Below are 20,129 nucleotides of genomic sequence, written 5' to 3'. Positions count from 1 at the left end.
AAATAATCAAAACACGTTAGTAATATAGGTAAAGATCAGCTTAATTACACGGTTATCTAGGCCCACGGTGGGCACCAAACTATTTGCTTGTAAAACGGTACAGTTAAATTTGTACGTGATTTCTAGACTAGTGAATTAATTCAATCATGAAATAATAAAATAATTGAAGAAATATGTAACACTTAGCCTTGATATGAAGACGAAAAAATAGAAATAATGATTCTGGTACCGAGGCCTCTAGGCGCAATAGTAATAAGAACAAAAAGTAAGAAGATAAAGTTATATAGAGCTTTGAATAGATTATAGTATTAATTTGCCAGTAAATTCGTGTCCTTTACAATAATAGCTGAGCTCACTATTTATAGATACGTCTAGGGAAAAAGGTCCTAGGATCGTGCCCTTTTTTAATGTCAATTATGAGGGCCATTGATAAAGGTGTAACGGTGAACATAATTGACAAATTCTTTGTAACGGACAATGCACTCAATGCTGTGGAATATTCTTCATTAATGCTACCGAGCGGAGGGTATTTATTGCCACTTTATGAGTGTCAATTCCCTCTGATACCAAACAGGATAATTGCCTTCGTTTCCACGTGTCATTCTTTTAAGCGGCCACTTGGCATAACATATTTTACCCTATACAAAAAATATTATAATTAGACCATTTCTAGAACTATTGAAAAAATGTTGATTAATTAACAGTACAAGTTTAACGTAATGCAAGGGTAATTAATGAATTAGTCTAGATTCACAAGCAGAGGGGTCAAAAGTGCATATGTTTGAATTAATTGAAGGTTAAATATGTTACAATGAAATGACCAAAATCAAAATTTGCCAATATTTCAATCATGATGAAGGAATCCATTGATCGCCTTGAATGAAATTATGGAGAGAGTATGAATAAATATGTTGAGCTGGGATTTTGCTACTCCACAACACTCGTTCTTTGGCATTGGCTGCAGCTCCACCACTATTTTCGAATTCTCCGTAGTAAAGAGTTTTCAAAGCAAATTCACCACTCCAAGGCATCCATCCAGCAGGATTAATAAGATCCCCCAGTTTACATTGTATAAAAACTGTCCTGGAATACTCCTTCCATGGTCTTCCAAGGAAAGTTTTGTGTACACTAGCATTACTGTAGTACAACTTCATATATTCTTCAGTTCCATTGATTGAACAATTGTGGAAGACGAATCCTGTTGATTGTCCTGGCTCTATTCTACCATGAGCAGTTACAGCATTGGTTTCGCCATTCTCTGGATTTACTAGCCGAGGGGCGACTAGGATGTCACAGTCTTGGAAAAAGGCGGCCGCGTTTCCAAATATGAAGTCTATATTGCCTTGGATGCGACATGATTTGTAATACTGTCGCAATGAATTGAGATAAAGTGTGTCCTGATTGCCCAGGAATTCGCAGTTTTCTACGATAGAATGATCACTGCTGGATCGAAAAGCTACGGCTTGTTGAGCATCAGGACCTGCTGTGTTTTGAATGGTTAGACCCCTAGCCATGAATCCATCACCAAGTACTCCTGTTTTACAACTCCCCCCAAAAAAAAAGACATCAGAACAACTTATGAAAGCACCAAATTAAAGTATATGTTCTACAGATTTCATCATAATTTTTGGACTGCTTATATATATTCCTTGAAATCATGTGTAGTAGGCTCATTAATGAACGAAGCTAGGAAAAAATGTTAAACACTTTATTACAGTATGAAATGTAAAAGTACTATGACCATTTGTCTAGAAGTATTTGATAACTTTTCGTTTTCAAGTTTTTATTGGAAGTGTGATAAATTTCTTGATAGTATAGCATGATTTTTGTAGCATTTTACTTTATAAGGACAATCACTATACAAGAACATCCTTTTATAAGAGAGAGTCCTTAATTGAGCAAACTGGTCAAAAATAAATGCAGCCACAATGGACTGTGTTCAATTGTACTATTTCATGTTCATATTATTCCAATTTTAAGAACTATTTTTGCAACCATACCCATTAAGAAAATTATTTAATCATAAGGATTATTAGATTAAGTTACCATTTTACCTCTCCTCAAAATTTTTTGATCATTTATTGAAGCAAGAATAAATTTGAAGAAAAAAAATTAGTGCCTTCTTGATTTTTACTCCCTGGTCCACAATAAGTCACTAATTTACTTTGGGCACATCCATTAAGGAAATATTAAATTCTAGACAAAAATAGTTAGTGTGACTAAACTACCCTTAATTAAGTGTTGCAGCATAGTTATAGTAACACTTGTTTCTCTTTTCAAATGTGAGGAGTAAATGATTTTTTAGGGATACGTACACAAGGATTTTAAAAAAACAAATCAAATATTTTCTTGATTATATAAATGGACACTTATTTTGGACCAAAATAAACACTTATCTACCAAATTAGAAAGGCACATTTAAAATGGACCGTAGGACAGTACAGTTTTATCCACTAATTCGGCGAGCCGTACAAGTTTGCCGGTGCATGATTTATGAGCATTAAATTCTAACACGGAGGCGCCAAGCTCATAATTTTTGTCTACGTTGTGCATAAAATAAAATAATTGAAACATTAGTAGATACAACTGTTTATACTGTATTTGTGGTCTTGAAATTAAAATTAGAAAACTTTAGCCTACATTCACAATCGTCGATTTTTTAGGATGAAATTTGAACTTGATTAATTTAAAGAAAAATTGGTAGAATTATTAAATAAGGATTTACATAAAGATCCTATCGTCAAACAAAATGATCAAATGGAATGAACCACCAAGAAATAATAATTCACTTACCGACCGTAGCAGATTCAAAAGTGGTGACTCCATTGTTGCCCATGTGACCAACATTTAATGATCCAGTAATAACAGTTTTGCCCATTCCATCTCCCAAAAATACCACATTTCTCTTCGCCAAAGGGATTCTAATAATCTCATCATACAATCCTGCCTTGATCCATATAACAAATTTCTCATATACCAAGTAGTTCGGCGCTGCATTCACCGCCTCCTGCACGGTTTTATAGTCACAATTTCCAGCCTTGCAAACCGTCACATTCGACTTCAAACTCGAAGGTACCCCGCCCCTGATATACATTCTGATCGTGAAATGTAATATAATTAAGTAATTAAAAATATATTTCGTCTAACAATTTAAATTTTCAGATAAGGTGAACATACAAATTCAATATATACCTTGTTGGGAAGCGTATCAAGCTAATAGAAAGAAAAGAATATTTAAGAGAGAAAAACAATAAATTGTACAAGACAAAACAAGACAAGATTTACGTGGTTCGGCAATTTTTGCCTACTTCACGGTCACACAAAGAATAGTTCTTTATTAATTGAAGAGAGAAAGAAGAAGTTTTGGGATGATCTACAAATGAAAATGTAGACCCCTATTTATAGGCATTTGAATGCTCTGCCGAGGTAAACGCTTACATCATAAGAATGCCGATGTAAGAGCTTACATCATAAGAATGCCGAGGTAAGCGCTTACATCACAAGAATGTCGATGTAAGCGCTTACATCATATTTTCATCTCTTTTTGATTTTTCTTTCTTTTGTTTTGTCTACTTTCACATACAACAATAGGTTTGGTCCTATCAATCTCCCCTTCAAACCTATGTTACATCAAGAAAGAAAATAAAAAAAAGATTTGTTATTCTCTGGTGGCGCCTTCACGCTATCAGTCTTGAAGGCTAACTGAGGCAGTGCACAGCCTCAGTTTGTCAACACCGACAACTTTGGTCAACATGTCTGACGGGTTCTTGATCCTGGTATCTTCTGTAGGGAAAGAATTCCTTCATTTATCAACTCTCGGATATGATGATACCTCAACTGGATATGCTTCGATCTTGCATGAATACTGGATTCTTGGCAAGATGAATTGCACTCTGGCTATCGCTGAAAAGCTCACAATTGTCCTGCTCTTTACCTAGCTCTTTAAGAAAATTCTTGAGCCAAATCATCTCTTTTCCAGCTTCTGAGATTGCCATGTACTCTGCTTCAGTGGTAGATAGAGCAACACTTTTCTGAAGTTTGGACATCCAACTAGCAGCAGTACCACCCAAGGTGAACACGTAGCCCGTGGTACTTTTTTGACTATCCAGATCGCTGCCTAAATTTACATCAGCAAAACCTTGTAAGATAATATTGCTCTTTTTAAAACAAAGTGTCATACCTGAGGTGCCTTTGAGATATCGCAATATCCATTTTACACCTTCCCAATGCTCCTTTCATGGATCTGACATGTATCTACTGACAACTCCAACAACATGGGCTATGTCAGGTCTAGTGCAAACCATAGCATCCATCAAACTTCCTACTGCTGAAGCATACAGAACTTTGGACATGTACTTCCTTTCTTCGTCTGTCTTAGGTGATTGGTCCTTTGACAGATTTAGATGGCTTTCGAGTGGAGTGCTTCTGGTCTTTGCATCATGAAGACTGAACCTGCTTAGTACCTTCTGTATGTACTTTTCTTGAGACAATTTTAAGGTTCCTTCCGACCTGTTTCTGCTAATCCTCATCCCAAGCATTTGCTTAGCTGGTCCTAAGTCTTTCATTTCAAACTCCTCTGCCAGTTGTTGCTTAACCAAATTGATCTCATTTATGCTAGATCCTGAAATTATCATATCATCAACGTACAACAGTAAAATAATATAGGATTCATCAAGATTTTTGATATAACAGCAATGGTCCATCTCACATCGTGTGAAACCATTTTTATGCATGAATCCATCAAATTTCTTGTACCATTGTCGGGGAGCTTGTTTCAAACCATACAAACTCTTCTTCAACTTACACACAAAGTTTTCTTTACCAGAAACTTGAAAACCTTCAGGTTGCTTCATGTAGATGTCTTCTTCAAGGTCACCATGCAAGAAAGCAGTTTTAACATCTAGCTGCTCCAAATGCAAATTTTCTGCAGCTACGATACTTAGCACCAACCTGATAGTAGTTAATTTGACTACAGGAGAGAAGATCTTGGTGTAGTCAATTCCTTCCTTCTGCTAAAAGCCTTTTACTACTAATCGTATTTTGTATCTCTTCTTACCATCATCTCTTCCTTGATTTTGTACACCCACTTGTTCTGCAATGCCTTCTTTCCTTTTGGTAACTCCGTAAGTATCCATGTTTTATTCTTTTGAAGAGAATTCATCTCTTTTTTCATGGCTAGCTTCCACTTATCAGAGTCTATTACCTGCATTGCTTCAACAAAATGCTCTGGTTCTCCAGAATCAGTAAGAAGTAAATAGTGAAAAGAGAGAGTTAACCTATCTGGAGCATTCGTGACTCTTTTAGATCTCCTCAATGTAGGTTCATGAGTAACAGAATCCGAATTCGATTCAGGTCCTGATTCCAGATTTGGTTCTGCATTTGATTCTATCTCTGGTTCCGGTTCTGGTTCTGATCCAGGTTCGACTTCTAGTTCTTCTTCAAATTCGGCTTCTGGTTCTTCATCTTCAATTTCAGAATTAGTTGTAATCCCTCTAGCCACTTCATTTTCTGAGATTTCTTCTAACTCAACTGTTTCAGACATTGTCTGTTTACTGGTGTTGGTTGGTTCTACTTCAAGCTTGTCCTTGTACATCACATTTTCATTAAATGTGACATTCCTGTGTCTTAGGATCTTTCTATTCTAATCATCCCAAAATCGATAACCAAAATTATCATCACCATAGCCAATAAAGAAATATTTTTTGGCTTTAGGATCAAGCTTATCTCTATCATTAGAGTTTACATGCACATAAGCAACACAACCAAAAAAATTTCAGATGTGAGAGAGTTACCTTCTTTCCTGTCCATACCTCCTCGGGAATTTCAAAATTCAGTGGTACAGAGGGTCCCCTATTTATGAGGTAAGCTGCCGTGTTAACAGACTCAACCCAAAAATATTTCGGCAATCCAGAATGTATTCTCATACTTCTGGCTCGTTCATTCAGGGTTCTGTTCATCCTCTCAGCAACACCATTTTGTTCCGGTGTTCTAGGAACTGTCTTGATCATTCTGATCCCATTCTCCAAGCAAAATGCTTTGAACTCTTGGCTATCATACTCTTCTCCATTGTCAGACTTCAGACATTTTAACTTTAGACTTGTCTGATTTTTAGCTTCAGCTTTCCATCTTTTAAAGGTAACAAACACATCAGATTTTTTTTCCAGAAAATAAACCCATACCTTTCTTGTGGAGTCATCAATGAAGGTGACATAATAGCGTGAGCCTCCTAGAGAAGTTACAGGAGCTAGTCCCCACACATCTGTATGCACTAGTTTCAGTTTCTCTTTCTTTGGCGTCCTTCCCACCTTTGAGAAACTAACTCTCTTTTGTTTCCCGTAAATGCAATCTTCGCAACCTAATTCAACATGTTTTAGGTTTGGAAACTTTTCTTTGGATGCCAAAAGCTTCATTCCCTTCTCACTCATATGCCCGAGCCTCCGGTGCCACAATGTTGTATCACGACCATGATCAACTGTTGCTATAGTATCTCTTTCTATTGCAGTTGCATACAGTGTTCCCCTTTTGAAGCCTCGTGCCACAACCAAATTCCCTTTGGTTATCTTCCACGATCCGTTGCCGAATGTTATTGTATATCCTTCATCGTCAATCTAACCCATAGATATCAGATTTTTCTTAAGGCCAGGAACATGTCATACATTTTGCAATTTCTATAGCGTGCCTTGTGAAGTCTTTATATGAACTTCACCTTTTCCGGAAATGTCGAGAGGTTCGCTGTCTGCTAGATAAACTTTCCCAAATTTTCCAGCAATATAATTATGCAATAATTCTTTGCATGATGTAGAGTGAAATGATGCACCTGAGTCCAGAATCCAAGATTCGACTGGACTGTCTGCACAACAAATTAGTGCATCACCGACTTGTTCAGCAATTACATTTGCTGAATTTTCTTCCTTCTTCTTCTTCTTTGGTTCTCTACACTGGCTACTGTAGTGACCCTTTTTATCACAATTCCAACAAGTAATGTCCTTGCGATTTTTGGATTGTCCTCTTCTCCTTGACTTTGATCTGCCACGACCATAACTCTGTTCTCTTTGGTTAATTCTCCCCCTGCTTTCGGTACTAAAAGCAGATCCTGAGGAATCACTTGATTCTCTTCGGCGAATATCTTCGCTTAGAACCAAGTCTCTAATATCATTCAATTTGAGTTTGGTACTTCCTGATGAACTGCTAACTGCAGTTACTGTTGCAGACCAACTCTCCAGTAAAGATGATAGTAGAATCAACGCTCTGATTTCGTCATCAATTGTTATATTAACAGAACTCAACTAAGTTAATATTGTATTAAACTCATTGATATGTTCCGTGACTGATCCACATTCTGTCATTTTTAAGTTGAACAATCGACGCATCAAATAGACTTTATTTGAAGCAGATGGTTTCTAATACATATTTGATAACGCCTTCATCAGGCCTGCAGTGGTCTTCTCGTTAATGATGTTAAATGCCACATTTCGTGTTAGCGTCAAACGAATCACACCAAGAGCTTGGCGATCTAATAGATCCCAATCCGCTTTGGACAAAGTCTCTGGTTTCACCTCGGTCATAGGTAAGTGTAATTTTTTCTGGTACAAATAGTCCTCTATTTGCATTTTCCAGAATCCAAAATCTTTGCCATTGAACTTGTCAATCTTAACCTTCTCTTCTTCCGATGCCATTTTCACAAAAACAATTTATGTGAATAGTGCTTGTGAATAGTAACGATGATCAATAGTGTCGCACTATTCTTGTGAATAGTACCTGCACCAATACTGTACTTTTCTACCAGAATTACACTGTCTGTGCTCTGATACCAGTTGTTGGGAAGCGTATCAAGCTAATAGAAAGAAAAAAATATTTAAGAGAGAAGCAATAAATTGCACAAGACAAGACAAAACAAGACAAGATTTACGTGGTTCGGCAATTTTTGCCTACTCCACGGCCACACAAAGAATAGCTCTTTATTAATTGAAGAGAGAAAGAAAAAGTTTTGGGATGATCTACAAATGAAAATGTAGACCCCTATTTATAGCATTTGAATGTCCTACCGAGGTAAGCGCTTAAATCATAAGAATGCCGAGGTAAGCGCTTACATCACAAGAATGTCGATGTAAGTGCTTATATCATATTTTCATCTCTTTTTAATTTTTCTTTCTTTTGTTTTGTCTACTTTCACATACAACAATAGGTTTGGTCCTATCATACCTGGTCCCCCTAACACCTTCCCAAAATCCGTCACGCTCTGTCTTTGGCGGACCCCATGATCCGGTTTTGCTCCCGTGAATGTCGTAATTCATGAGCATCCCCAGAGTATTGCTGGTGAACCCAATCAAGGAATCCACAAATACTATAGTTTTTCTCACTTGAACGGTGTCGTTTACTTTTTGCAAACCTGACGAGCAGCCGTGTTGGTACCCCAGCGCGGCACTCATCCATGCACGAGCGTCCTTCATTTTACCACCTGGCAATGCATGATCAGCTGTCTGTTTGAATCTGTACTCTGAAGACTCGAGTCCCTCCATGCAATTTTTCGCGGCGACCGTGAGGTTCAGATTTCCAGCCGAAACATTCAAGATATCCTTCACCATGGCCTGGGCCTTGGTAAGTTTTTGTGAGGAGAGGCCCAAGGCCAAATGGATTATTTGAAGTGTTGTAGGGTTGGAAGGCAAGTGATGATGGAATGAAGCCTCGCATGTTGATGGTTCGCGTGAGGCCTTGCAGGCTCCTCGAATCTCAGGCGGAAAATGGAGGTGATGGTGATTTTTGGCGTAAGAGAAGGTGAAGAATAAAAAGAGGGAAAGAATTGCCAGAGAGAAATGAGACGCCATTGAATTGGATTAATTGCGAGATGGTTTGGAGTTTGTTGGAAAGAATGGTAGGTTTCTTTAAGTTTGGTATTTTTCATGGTTTAATTTAGTGGATCAATGGCTGAATGGCAAGTGTTTGACCAGTGTTGAATTTGGTGAATGGCGAGGAATGCCAGTATTGTGTTCTGTTGAGGTTTTGGGGTGCAGGGGCGGAGGCTTGGTGAGAGTTTCACATGATTGAGGAAAATAGCCTCGTGCATGTGTGTTTTGGACATGTGCCTTATAGGTGTCGGCAGTAGTAATAAATTGAATCACCACGAATCGAAAGAAAGGATTTTATGAATCAGAAAGAATTGTTAGGGTGTGTTTGGCACGAAGCTAGAAAATATTTTCATGGAAAATGAGTGATTTTATAATTTATTTTCTCTTGTTTGGTGAATGAAAAACTTTTTATGAAAAATATTTTCTAGTGTTTGGTGATAGTAGAAAATATTGTTTAGGAAAATAACTTTTTATGCTACTCTCTTCACCCCGTTCCCCCAAGTCCCCATGTTTCCTGTGCTATCCCCCCCCCCCCAATATCCAATATTTGGACTTTATTTTCTTTCAAATTTAATTATTCTTCTAAAAGTTTATACAAACTCAAAGGAACTAATATGTTGCATTACTTTTTTACGTAAAAATAACGCTGAAATTTGTGCTCCATAACTAAAAAGAAAATACGTTTTTTTTTTGTTCATAAAGAAAGTACTCTTTCTACAACATGAAAATAAAGTACTTATTTTGTTGAAATAAAAGAAAATACTTTTCCTATATCATAAAAAGAAAATCCCATTTTGTTGAAATTAAAAAGAAAAATAAATCTACATCATGAAAAAAATACTTTTTTTTGTTGATAGGGGTGGTGTTGGGGGTGTGGGTGGGTTGGTGGGGATGGAAAATAGGGCGGGGAAGGTTAAAAAAGAGTTTTGGAATTGATAGGGAAAATATTTTTCTCCAATTGGAGGAAAATAAGTTCATGAAAAAAAATATTTTTCAAAATATTTAAGCCAATCAAACATGAGAAAAATAAAAAATATTTTTAGAATATTTTCCTTCGTACCAAACACACTCTTCTTTCCGAATTTTTTTGAAAAGTGAGATGAACGGTTAATGAAACAACGAAAAATAAAGACCTTTGAAGACTACGATGTGGCATGGAATTGTTCAACTACCACTGTGGTCTATGAAACTAATACTTCCTTCTGTCCACAATAAGGGACCAATTTAATTTTTTATTTTGATCCAAAATAAGTGTTCACTTATATAATTAAGAAAAAATTTAATTTGTTTTTACAAAACTATCCTTATGTACATATCCTTAAAAGGTTTTCTTACTCCTCATATTAAATATTTAATTAAGGGTAGTTTAGTCATACTAGAATTTTTGTATAGAATTTAGTATTTTTTTAATGGGCATGTCAAAAACAAATTGGTCATTTATTGTGGATCGGAGGGAGTACATTGTATTGAAGCGCAAATGCTTTAGTCGAAAACAATGTGCCAAATTTGCTTTTTTAGGTTCAGAACTTAGTCAAAGTTCAAGTGGAAAACGTTTTTTCCTACATCGAGATTTTAGCTGCTAAAGCATGTTTAAGTTCATTTCTCAAATATTACAGCTTATCGTTTAGCTTATAATCTACTACTTCTTTTTGGTGTATGTGAATCTATTTTTATTTTTTGGTTAGTTTAAAAAAAAATGACTCATTTATAAATTTGGAAATAATTTAACTTAAACTCTCAATTATACCCTTAGTGAGAAGCTTTTATAACCACACAAATATTCTAGATCCTTTTTTGACTTGTTTAGGACCACAAATTTCAAAAATCTTTATTTTTTTCTTAAACTCCGTATCTAATCAAACATGTTCACATAAATTGAAAAAGAGGGAGTAGTTATAATGCACTAATTATTGTTGGTGTCATTGTTGAATAAAATGCATGAATTGTTATATGGATACTGCATCATATAAGAACATTTTTGTCTTCAGATGCTATTCTTATTCCACATGTTATCTCGTATAAAAGAGAATAATACGTAACCGTACAAGTTATACCGAAGTTAATACTACAGTTTCTAGTTTCCGATATCAAACTCCACATAAGCATTTGTTGTACTATTAGTTATGCATAAATTATATTAGTAATGCGGCATTTTGTACCAGAAACCAACCGTTATATAAGTAATTAAATAATTTTATAGATAAATTATATTTTCTTATACTGCAAAACGAATGATACCTAAAAGCATTGGGTTTGGATGGGTGAGCAGGTGTGAGTGGGTGAATATGTTAGGGGCAAGAAGAGAAATGTAGAAACACAAAGGAGCAATACCGTCGAAAAAAAAAGAAGCAACTCTTGGCTACCTAGTTTTGCACTTCAAAGAAAAGCTCTGAAAATTCCTAGGGAGAAGAATTTCTAGTACCCACTAACATGTATCCAGTATCAGCATTTATGTTGAATTCCATGGCTTTCTGTAAAGAGAGCGCACTCCAACTTCTTGGAACAATCTGCAAAAATGAGCTGTCAGTGTGTTAAAATGCTACAGCACAGGAATCCAACTTCCAGCTGCTGAAACAGACCTCTTTTCTTTTTTCCTCTTAAGACACTGCAGCTTCAGTATTCCATGTGTCACCAATTAATGTGCCAACCCTCTCTCCTTTAATGGCTTTAGCAATGTTACCTGGTTTATTGAGATTAAAAACGACAACTGCATAATGACAAATAAGATGGGAAAGGTCAGTACTTAATTAAAAGGGAAAGGCTCGTCAATGACACGTCTTGAATCATCCACAAAAAGGTATAGGGATACAAGGGTAGGAAACCTCGTACCTGGAATGTTGTTCTCTTGGCACAAAGTTATTGCAGTCAGGTCCATCACGGAGAGCTCCTTAGAAATTACATCATGATAAGTCAGGTTATCCTGAAGTCGAGCGTCAGGATTATTCCTAGGGTTATCATCATAGACTCCATCAACGTTGGTTGCCTTCAACACCACCTCAGCATTAACTTCAATGCATTCAAAATTTTATTGGTAAGAAACCAAAAAAAAAAAAAAAAAAAAAACAGAGACGTGCAATCTTATATATGTTCCAGTAGTAGAGCCTCATTTGTCTCATAGACCACATCATCACTTGGACGAGAACCATATGGGGACAAACTATTCAATCAGGTCCAATGTTATGCGACATTTCCATTTAATGGGAAATAAATTACTAGTTAACATTTAGGTGCTGAAGTGGGCATACAATGAACTTAGTATATTCTTAGCCGAATAGTTTCACATGATCCATGAAGAATTGATTTTAGGAAAATTATCACCTCTGAAGGAACTTTAGTTATTATCCACTCCGTTTAGAATGTCTTTCAAATATAGGACTGTTTACGTTATGGAGAGCTTGTAACATTTGCTTCTTATTTTTGCTTTCTAAATTCTCCAATTTAGAAAGGAAGAATGATAGTTTGCAGAATTTACTTCAATTTGCAAGTATGTCAAAGTTCCATGCATGTAGAAGATCTGAATCAGGAAAAAAGTAGAACTCACTCTCTGCACAACGCAAAGCTGCAGCAGTGTCTGTTGTGAAGAAGGGATTCCCAGTTCCTGCTGCAAAAATTACTACCCTCCCTTTCTCGAGATGCCTAACAGCCCTTCTACGGATATATGGTTCAGCAACTTCCGACATTCGAAATGCAGTCTGGACTCTTGTAGGGATCCCAATGCTCTCCATTGTAGCTTGTAAGAATATTGCATTCATAACAGTTGCCAACATCCTGAAAGGTAAGCGATAAAACTTTCATATTAAGAGTAATGCCAAATTTTCTCAAAGTGATCTCTCTCCCATTCATCTTCAGCACGCACCGATAACTCATAGGACAGGTTAAACAAGAAGTGATGCCACCATTCAACGGAGTTTCAACCTGACCAACTTAAAGAACTGATCTACTCACTCCAGAAGAGCATCAACAAACAAAAGCTTTGTTTCAAGTATATGAGCCTGAAGGTCTGAAGTTCCTAGCAATGCGAATCTTGGTTTGAACACAAATATAAGGAAGACATTTGGACTGAAATCAAGAGTTGCATCACCAGATTCTGCAGAATCTCGGGCTCATATACTTCAAAACAAAAGCATTTGTACCTATTAGACATTAAGAAAAAACAAAATGCATTTGACAAAATACAGATTTTGCTTCATCTCAGGCATAGCCTACTTAGATTGTTGAGAACTGACATCTAAAAAGTATTTAATCTTGTTTTATGTTCCAATCAATTCTAATGTTACCTCATTGTAATATGCTTATATAAACTTCATCTTGGCTAAGAGTTATATAATTCTTAAGAATTTTTCCGAGATCTGGACTAGGGGCAGCCTGCACAGCTTAGATAGTTTTAGAGTACAGCTTAGCTCTCCAGTTTTAATAGCATCGAGTTGTTGCAAGTAAATGTCCAGGACTTTGTAGTATAAATAGATGGTTAGCAGAGAATATGAGTTGCCTGATACAGTTAATTCAATGGTTATCTTCCCATGTTTTTAAATAACTTCAGCTTTCAAAAACTAACTACATCACTATTTTACCATTGGTTTAACAGCCTATCAGAATCCTCTTTGGCCAACAACTTTGAAGCCACCCTAGTATATGATACAATATTACTGTAAAAGCTGCATAACTTTCCTTTCTTAGCTTCTGTAATCTCCAATCATCATCTATTCATGGACATGATAATTCCTTTGAAGCACTTTTTTTATAAATTTAGACACCAACACCAAAGCCCGAAAAGGAAAAAGGGGCCTCGAAACCCGCTCTGATTTGTTTAACCGCTATTTCATGTAACAGGAAAACAACCAAGCCTGTCCTACATCAACATCTTTTTTTGGAAATAGGAAGTAGGAACCCATCAAAATAACTTTTCCTACCACCCTTTGCTGCCTCAAGTATATTTTCTCAAAGCTATCAACGAATGTGTACTTAAGCATACCTTTAAGTTAGAGACATGTCTGTCTAAAGCATACTAAATTGCACAGACAACACTACAAAGCCCGGTTACACCCTTGAATTTCCAGTGATATACCCAGTCGCATGCAAGATCACTAAGTACAGAGAGAAAGTTTTCTTTGAGCAAGAAAAAGTGTCAAATTAACCCAAAAAAGACAGAAAGGTAAACAAATCGATATTTAACTTTTGAAAGCATTTGAAACTAACTTTTTTTTCAAAAATAATTCAAACTAACAGTAAAACAATAACAAACATACCCAATATAATCAGCAGATGAACGATCCAGTCCACTGCTTCCTGCCCAGGAGGATCCACGAAAAATATTACCTCCACCAACCACTATTGCAACCTGCTATATTGCTAGAACAGCTGAGAATCCATGAAAAACCCGAACAAGATCGCCATCAAGGAACTCATAGTAGTCTTATACTGATTTAATCATGGCACATGATCAAAAACAAGAAGTTTGAATAACAAATATGAAAATGAATAATTGAACAGCAGATGAACAGATAGAAATCCAGTCCACTACTTCCTGCCCAAGAGGATCCACCAAAAATATTACTTCCACTAACAACTGCGGCAAACCTACCACAATTTCTAGAAGATCTGAGAAATCTATGAAAAACCAGACCAACATTGCCACTAATGAGCTCATGGCAGATTTATTGATTTAACGTGATATAAGATTGAATATAAGAAGTTAGAATAGCAAATATGATTTCATGCAGCTTGATGCTATTCCTCTATAATTTACTGCCATTTCACGGTTTTTCCCCAAGGTTCGGCTCCCTGGCCATGGAAAACAATCTGGAAAATCTGTGTCCCTTTTACAAGGTTTAAATTTTTCTCATGGATTTTGGCTAATGGCAAATGCCTCACTATTGACAACCTTCGAAATACGGGACATTCTTTATGCAACAGGTGCTCTCTATGTGAGAACGACAAAGAAGATGTTAATCATTTATTTCTTCACCGCAAGATCACATCCAACATCTGGAATTTCATTTTTCGCATCTTGGACATCCGCTGTTGCATGTCAAGATCTACCTTGGATTCCTCCTAGCTTGACATAAAAAAGGATGACTAAATCTTCCTCCTGAAACATGGAACTCCATCCCTGCAGCTGTTTGGTGGGTTATTTGGAAGGAAAGAAATGCTCGAGTCCCCGAAGACCAAAAGGACAGTGTAGTTAATCTTAAACTCAACTGTATATCCCTGCTGGGTTTTGGTGCACTACGGGTTTGGACAATTTGTTAGAGCCGAATGCCACAACTGAGTATCTAAGTTCACTACATTTTCTGTAATGTCCTTATTCCCTTTTTTGGATGTACTGCTAACAGCATTGCTCTTATGATGTGTAAGAATAGCACGGAAAAATTATGTTATTGATATTAATTTATTATAATACAAGGAACCCCATTTATATAGGGTGTGTAAATATACCTAAAACCTTCACTATCAATGTGGGTCACTTATACAAACAACACACTCTATACATGAACTAACTCTAACACGCTGTTTTCTTTCTTTATTACATCAATAAAATTCTTAATTTACCCATCAAGAAAAAAAGAAAATATGAAAATCAACAATTGGTTCATATTTTCAAACACATTAATAATTTGCAAGTTCCCTTGAACGCAAGAAAGTTTCATTGCTATAAAACTTTAATGAAATAACAATAGTCCTTTTAGTTCAATCTCCTCAAAACGATCTTGAGCACTAGCTAGTAGAAAATTTGGGTAAATATTTACTTCAGACAGCACAAGAATCGAAAATGTACAAATGATTGTGATAAGAATCCCAAGGTTGATGCTCCAGGAAAACCATGAATTATAGAGAAAACAATAATAAAACAATAGTCTAAGGATCCCTCAGAAATAGGGATTGATAATATGGGACAAGTAAATAAAACAAATTCAAACATTTCAGATGATGCACCAACTTCATATAATAAAAGAATAAGGATCTTTAAGAAAGAGATATTTGATTTATTCAAAAACTTTACCTCAATTCCAAGACGAGTGACAGCTGCCACCTCCCTTGCAATGGCCATTGTGATCTGTATAACAACATGAAAGCTTGATGAAAGATCAGAAATCTAGAAAGAAGAAGAACAGAACAACACAGAAACATGGAGACATGTGAGCAGCTTTCCTATTCTGACCTTGGGATCAATGTTTTGTGCTTGATCTCCTGCTAGTGCCTCCCCACTAACTTTAAGCAGCACTCTACGCCATCTATATGATGGTTTAGAAGTCCCATTATCTGTCATCGTGACACCAAAAGAAGCTATAGGAGACAACTCTGGTTTCCTATCACAGAACATGTATACAAGGAAATTGATATAAGGAACACACAGCTTCATGGAAAGCAAAGCACAAAATTAAATTCCAAGGGCTAATAATACATATAACAGGTTACCTACGGACTATTAAGTTATACCTAAAGTGACACTGCATCACACGAGTGTTGTCAAAGGCGAAAGCTCTAAAAAGCGCTCCAGGTTATTGGGACTTTAAGTGCAAAGTGCAATTAAAGTGCGGGCTTTAGTAAAAAAAAAAGGTGCAACGAAGGAAAGAATAAAAATATATATGTAATTCAAGAAAACAGAAACAAATTTAGTTCTAATGTTTTCCTCAATAACTGATATTCTTATTTGCCAATTATACTTGTTGTTTAGTACTGCTCGATTAAAGATAAAACTCATGGGCTATGAGGTGCACGCCTTAGTGCCTTGCCTACACAAAAGCGCTGCTTAAGCGAGGTGAAGTGGCCTCATTGAGCTTTCTTGAGCTTCGGGGCTTAAATGCGCCTTAAATGAGCCGTTGACAACACTACACACGCATAAGATAGAACATTGATGTTATTAAAAAATGCAAGGTCATACATAAGGTATCACTAGCATGACGAATAAAATGCCTAAAAGTGGAAAAAATACATTACTGATGTTAAAATACCAAGGAGTACATGTAAAACATTTTTGGTATTGGTACTAAAGCATTCAATCCAAGGTAAATAGGATAAACTGCAGTTCTTGCAATTAGTGATACATTTTCTCTATTTTATTTTATTTTGATAAGTAATTACTGATACATTTACTCAGTGAAAGAAAAATGAAAGTTGGAATAACTAGCCTATTCAACGAAAAGTATAAAAGTATTGAGATTATTAGCTGACTGAACAGAAAGAATGACCTCCATCTGATCGAAGATTTCACACTTAGGCTGCTAAATTTATGAAATTCTACTCTTATTATAAAGTAAAAAGACTTCCTAAACCCTTAAAAATCAGATGCAAAAACGGTTGTGCTCGTGTTTAACAACCCATAACAGTCCCCGGACAATCTGTTTCTCTTAAAATGATATGAAGTAACAAAAATGAAAAGATAAAAAAAAGGGCAATAAGGCAACACAGAAGGAGCGTTAGCACTGCCCAATTGATTACAATACCTTCCATTCAAGTTGTCTGGAGATTTGCCCATGTGAGACGAACAACATTTTACGACCAAAGAATTAAAAGAGTCATCAAGTTTGAAGTGGTGGTGTAGGGGTTTGAAGAAACAGAGAGACGGCGAAGAGATAGCATTGAAAGATGAAATGGGCCGGCAAAAGGATGTAGAGAAAGCCATTGAAAAAAAAAACAGTAAATTACTCTCAAAGGAAAACCGAAATTTGAGAAATCGCAGCGGAATACGATGTTCAATTCTCCTTGTTGTACAAGGTGGGAATGTTCTTTGCGGATAATGTTAAATGTTTGGGCTTTTGAAACATGTCTTCTCCCGAGGAAAATATCTCAGAAAAGAAAAATCTGAGGTTTGCTCTCTTTCAATTTATGCTTCTAATCCATTAGGCTTTCTCATATCCTTTTACTTCATTTGAGCAACATTTTACACGTGCATTATTCATGATTTTTATGCAGTTATTATGTACTTTAAATAGGAAAAAATAAAATCACAGGTTTTTTCCCAACAATGAAATTCGACGACCAAAAGTTGTGTAATTTCGTCTCCTTTGTCTTTGTATTTTAATCAAGAAAATTTTTGCCTCCTAATTTATTGTCCTTCCCAATAAAACTATTTGTTGGTCTTAAAATTTAATATGCTATGTATTAAATAGCCACGTATCATTGTTTTACACCTTATTTATCTATTTTCTTTGGCTATATCGCCTTTTTTTGGCCACTTTAACCATTGCTTTGCTCCTACATAGCCTTTTTCAGTGAGTTTTACCCCCGGTATTGTTGCTCAGCCCTTTTTCTCTATTCTTCATCTTCTTTCTAATTTTTAATCGTTGATTTACCTTTGCATTGCATGCTTCTATCTTCATCTGATTTCTGTTTCAGTTAGTAAAGCTTGGGAGATGAACAACAATGGTGGAGCTCAAGTTTGAGCTCCAATGGTGAAGCCCTAGAAGTTTCTCGAAGGAAAGAGAGAATGAGAGAAAGTGGGAGCAGAAATGATTTTCTGATTAACTAAAAATAATATATGTACAAAGTGTATATGTATACATGTATCCTACACGTGACTCACAAGTGAGTGCACTAACTAACAAAGCACTAACAAAGAAGCTAACTAACTAACTTACTTAACTATGGTTACACATATAATTAAAATAACAATACTCAGTACCCCCTTTCAAGTTGGAAGTGAGGGTGTCACTGCCAACTTGCTCATAACCGTAGCATGCTTGACTCAAGTGAGGGCCTTGGTTAGGACATCAGCTAGCTGGCGATCAGTTCCAACATGATAGAGGGATACTAGGCCTTCTTGTAGCTTATCTCTCACAAAGTGGCAATCGACCTCAATGTGTTTGGTGCGCTCGTGAAACACAGGATTGCGGGCAATGTGTAGAGCTGATTGGTTATCACAGAACACTGGGACAGGTTTAGGGAACTGGACTGTCAGCTCATCAAACAACCTGCACAACCAAGTAAGCTCACCAACAACATTTCTTAGGGCTCTATATTCAGCTTCAGCAGAGGAGAAGGATATGGTGGCCTGTTTCTTAGACTTCCAGCTGATATGACTATCACCAAGGAGCACCAGATATCCAGTAACAGACTTCCTAGAATCTGGGCAAGCTACCCAATTAGAATCACAATACCCTTTAACAGAATAATCAGAGATAGCAGACATGAAAACCCCAAGGGTATGATCAGTCTTCAAATAGCTAAGCAAGTGATAAGCAGCCTTTAAGTGAGGTTCCCTGGGGTCTTGCATAAATTGACTAAGGTGTTGCACACTATATGCAATGTCAAGCCTCGTATTGGTCAGGAAATTCAACTTACCTTTCAGAGTCCTATAGATAGAAGGATCTGTCAGAGGCATACCTTCCTTAGCCTTTAGTTTAACATTAGGATCCAATGGTGAACTGAAGGAACTACAATGGAGACACTCATACTCCTTCAGTAGATAAAGTGCAAACTTCCTTTGGGAGATTATAGCATCATATCCTTGTATAGAACTTCTAGGACTAGGAAATAATGTAATCTTCCCAAGTCCTTGATCCTAAACTGAGCATGTAGAAAAGCTTTCAGCAAAGTAATTTCCTTTGAATTATTACCTGTAATGATTACATCATCAACATAGACAGCAACAAAGATAACAGAGGAGTCAGTCTTCTTGTAAAATAGGGAATAATCATTAAGAGAGTGAACATATCCTTTGGAACACAGAGCCTCAGCTAGTTTAGCATACCACTGTCGAATGGCCTGTTTCAAGCCATATAGTGATTTGTTCAACTGACACACTAGCCCAGGTTTATCAACTAATATGCCAGGGGGTAGATCCATATACACTTCCTCATGGAGGTCTCCATGAAGGAAGGCATTATTTACATCAAGTTGAAAAGTTCCCCAATATTTCTTTATTACAGTTGTTATGAGTGCCTTGATGGTAGTCATTTTCACAACCGGGGAAAAGGTCTCAGTAGAGTCAACACCAGCTTGCTGAGTATACCCTTTTACCACCAATTTGGCCTTGAATCTCTCAACACTACCATAAGTTTTGTGCTTGACTTTATATACCCATCTACAGCCTATTGACCTCTTGCCTGTAGGTAAGGGAACTAAATCCCATGTCTGATTAGCATGAAGGGCCTCAAATTCTAATGTCATGGCTGCTTGCCAAGCTAGATCTAAAACTGCTTCCTCATAAGAATTTGGCTCATTGTCATGGCAAATACTTTCCACAAGATGCTGACTATTAGGAACCAGAGAGGTGAAAGAAACATGATGGTGCTTAGAAAAAAGAGCACTAAGGGAAAAAAGGGAATCTGGAGAGGATGTGGG

At 36.5% G+C, this 20,129-nt stretch overlaps 2 protein-coding genes across 3 annotated transcripts; both read right to left on the bottom strand.

Annotated features, from left to right (window-relative positions):
- Nucleotides 1-763: 763 nt before the first annotated feature.
- LOC104221075 (probable pectinesterase/pectinesterase inhibitor 51) lies at nt 764-9,068 on the bottom strand. Of its 2 annotated transcripts, none has more exons than XM_070174487.1 (3): nt 8,203-9,068; nt 2,794-3,083; nt 764-1,534 (listed from the first exon to the last, which is right to left on the bottom strand). In XM_070174487.1, the coding sequence occupies exons 1-3, from the start codon at nt 8,823-8,825 to the stop codon at nt 849-851; spliced, it is 1,599 nt and encodes a 532-aa protein (XP_070030588.1). In that variant the 5' UTR covers nt 8,826-9,068; the 3' UTR covers nt 764-848. The 2 variants fall into 2 exon arrangements, with proteins under 2 accessions (XP_070030588.1, XP_070030587.1); XM_070174486.1 differs by having other exon boundaries at nt 2,794-3,095; nt 8,203-9,067.
- Nucleotides 9,069-10,997: 1,929 nt separating this feature from the next.
- On the bottom strand, nt 10,998-17,724 carry LOC104228516 (uridylate kinase PUMPKIN, chloroplastic). The gene is made up of 8 exons (XM_009781000.2): nt 17,291-17,724; nt 16,006-16,153; nt 15,847-15,900; nt 14,093-14,184; nt 12,388-12,614; nt 11,676-11,852; nt 11,426-11,553; nt 10,998-11,353 (listed from the first exon to the last, which is right to left on the bottom strand). Exons 1-7 carry the CDS (start codon nt 17,467-17,469, stop codon nt 11,444-11,446), a joined length of 987 nt encoding a protein of 328 aa, XP_009779302.1. The 5' UTR covers nt 17,470-17,724; the 3' UTR covers nt 10,998-11,353; nt 11,426-11,443.
- Nucleotides 17,725-20,129: the final 2,405 nt, after the last annotated feature.

This window comes from Nicotiana sylvestris, chromosome 5, assembly GCF_000393655.2.
Source record: "Nicotiana sylvestris chromosome 5, ASM39365v2, whole genome shotgun sequence".
Classification (NCBI taxonomy): Eukaryota; Viridiplantae; Streptophyta; class Magnoliopsida; order Solanales; family Solanaceae; genus Nicotiana; species Nicotiana sylvestris.
This window is presented reverse-complemented; position numbering and strand designations above follow the sequence as displayed.

Bases quoted from the DNA above. Each gene is read 5' to 3' on its own strand.
- LOC104221075 (XM_070174486.1), bottom strand. From the start codon at position 8,825: ATGGCGTCTCATTTCTCTCTGGCAATTCTTTCCCTCTTTTTATTCTTC. The intron at 3,096-8,202 runs GTATGATAGGAC...TTTCACGATCAG, and splicing joins GAAGGTGTTAGGGGGACCAG to AATGTATATCAGGGGCGGGG. The intron at 1,535-2,793 runs GTAAGTGAATTA...GTTGTAAAACAG, and splicing joins TTTTGAATCTGCTACGGTCG to GAGTACTTGGTGATGGATTC.
- LOC104228516 (XM_009781000.2), bottom strand. From the start codon at position 17,469: ATGGCTTTCTCTACATCCTTTTGCCGGCCCATTTCATCTTTCAATGCT. The intron at 15,901-16,005 runs GTCAGAATAGGA...GTTGTTATACAG, and splicing joins CACAAAACATTGATCCCAAG to ATCACAATGGCCATTGCAAG. The intron at 11,554-11,675 runs GTACGAGGTTTC...GTCATTATGCAG, and splicing joins CCAAGAGAACAACATTCCAG to TTGTCGTTTTTAATCTCAAT.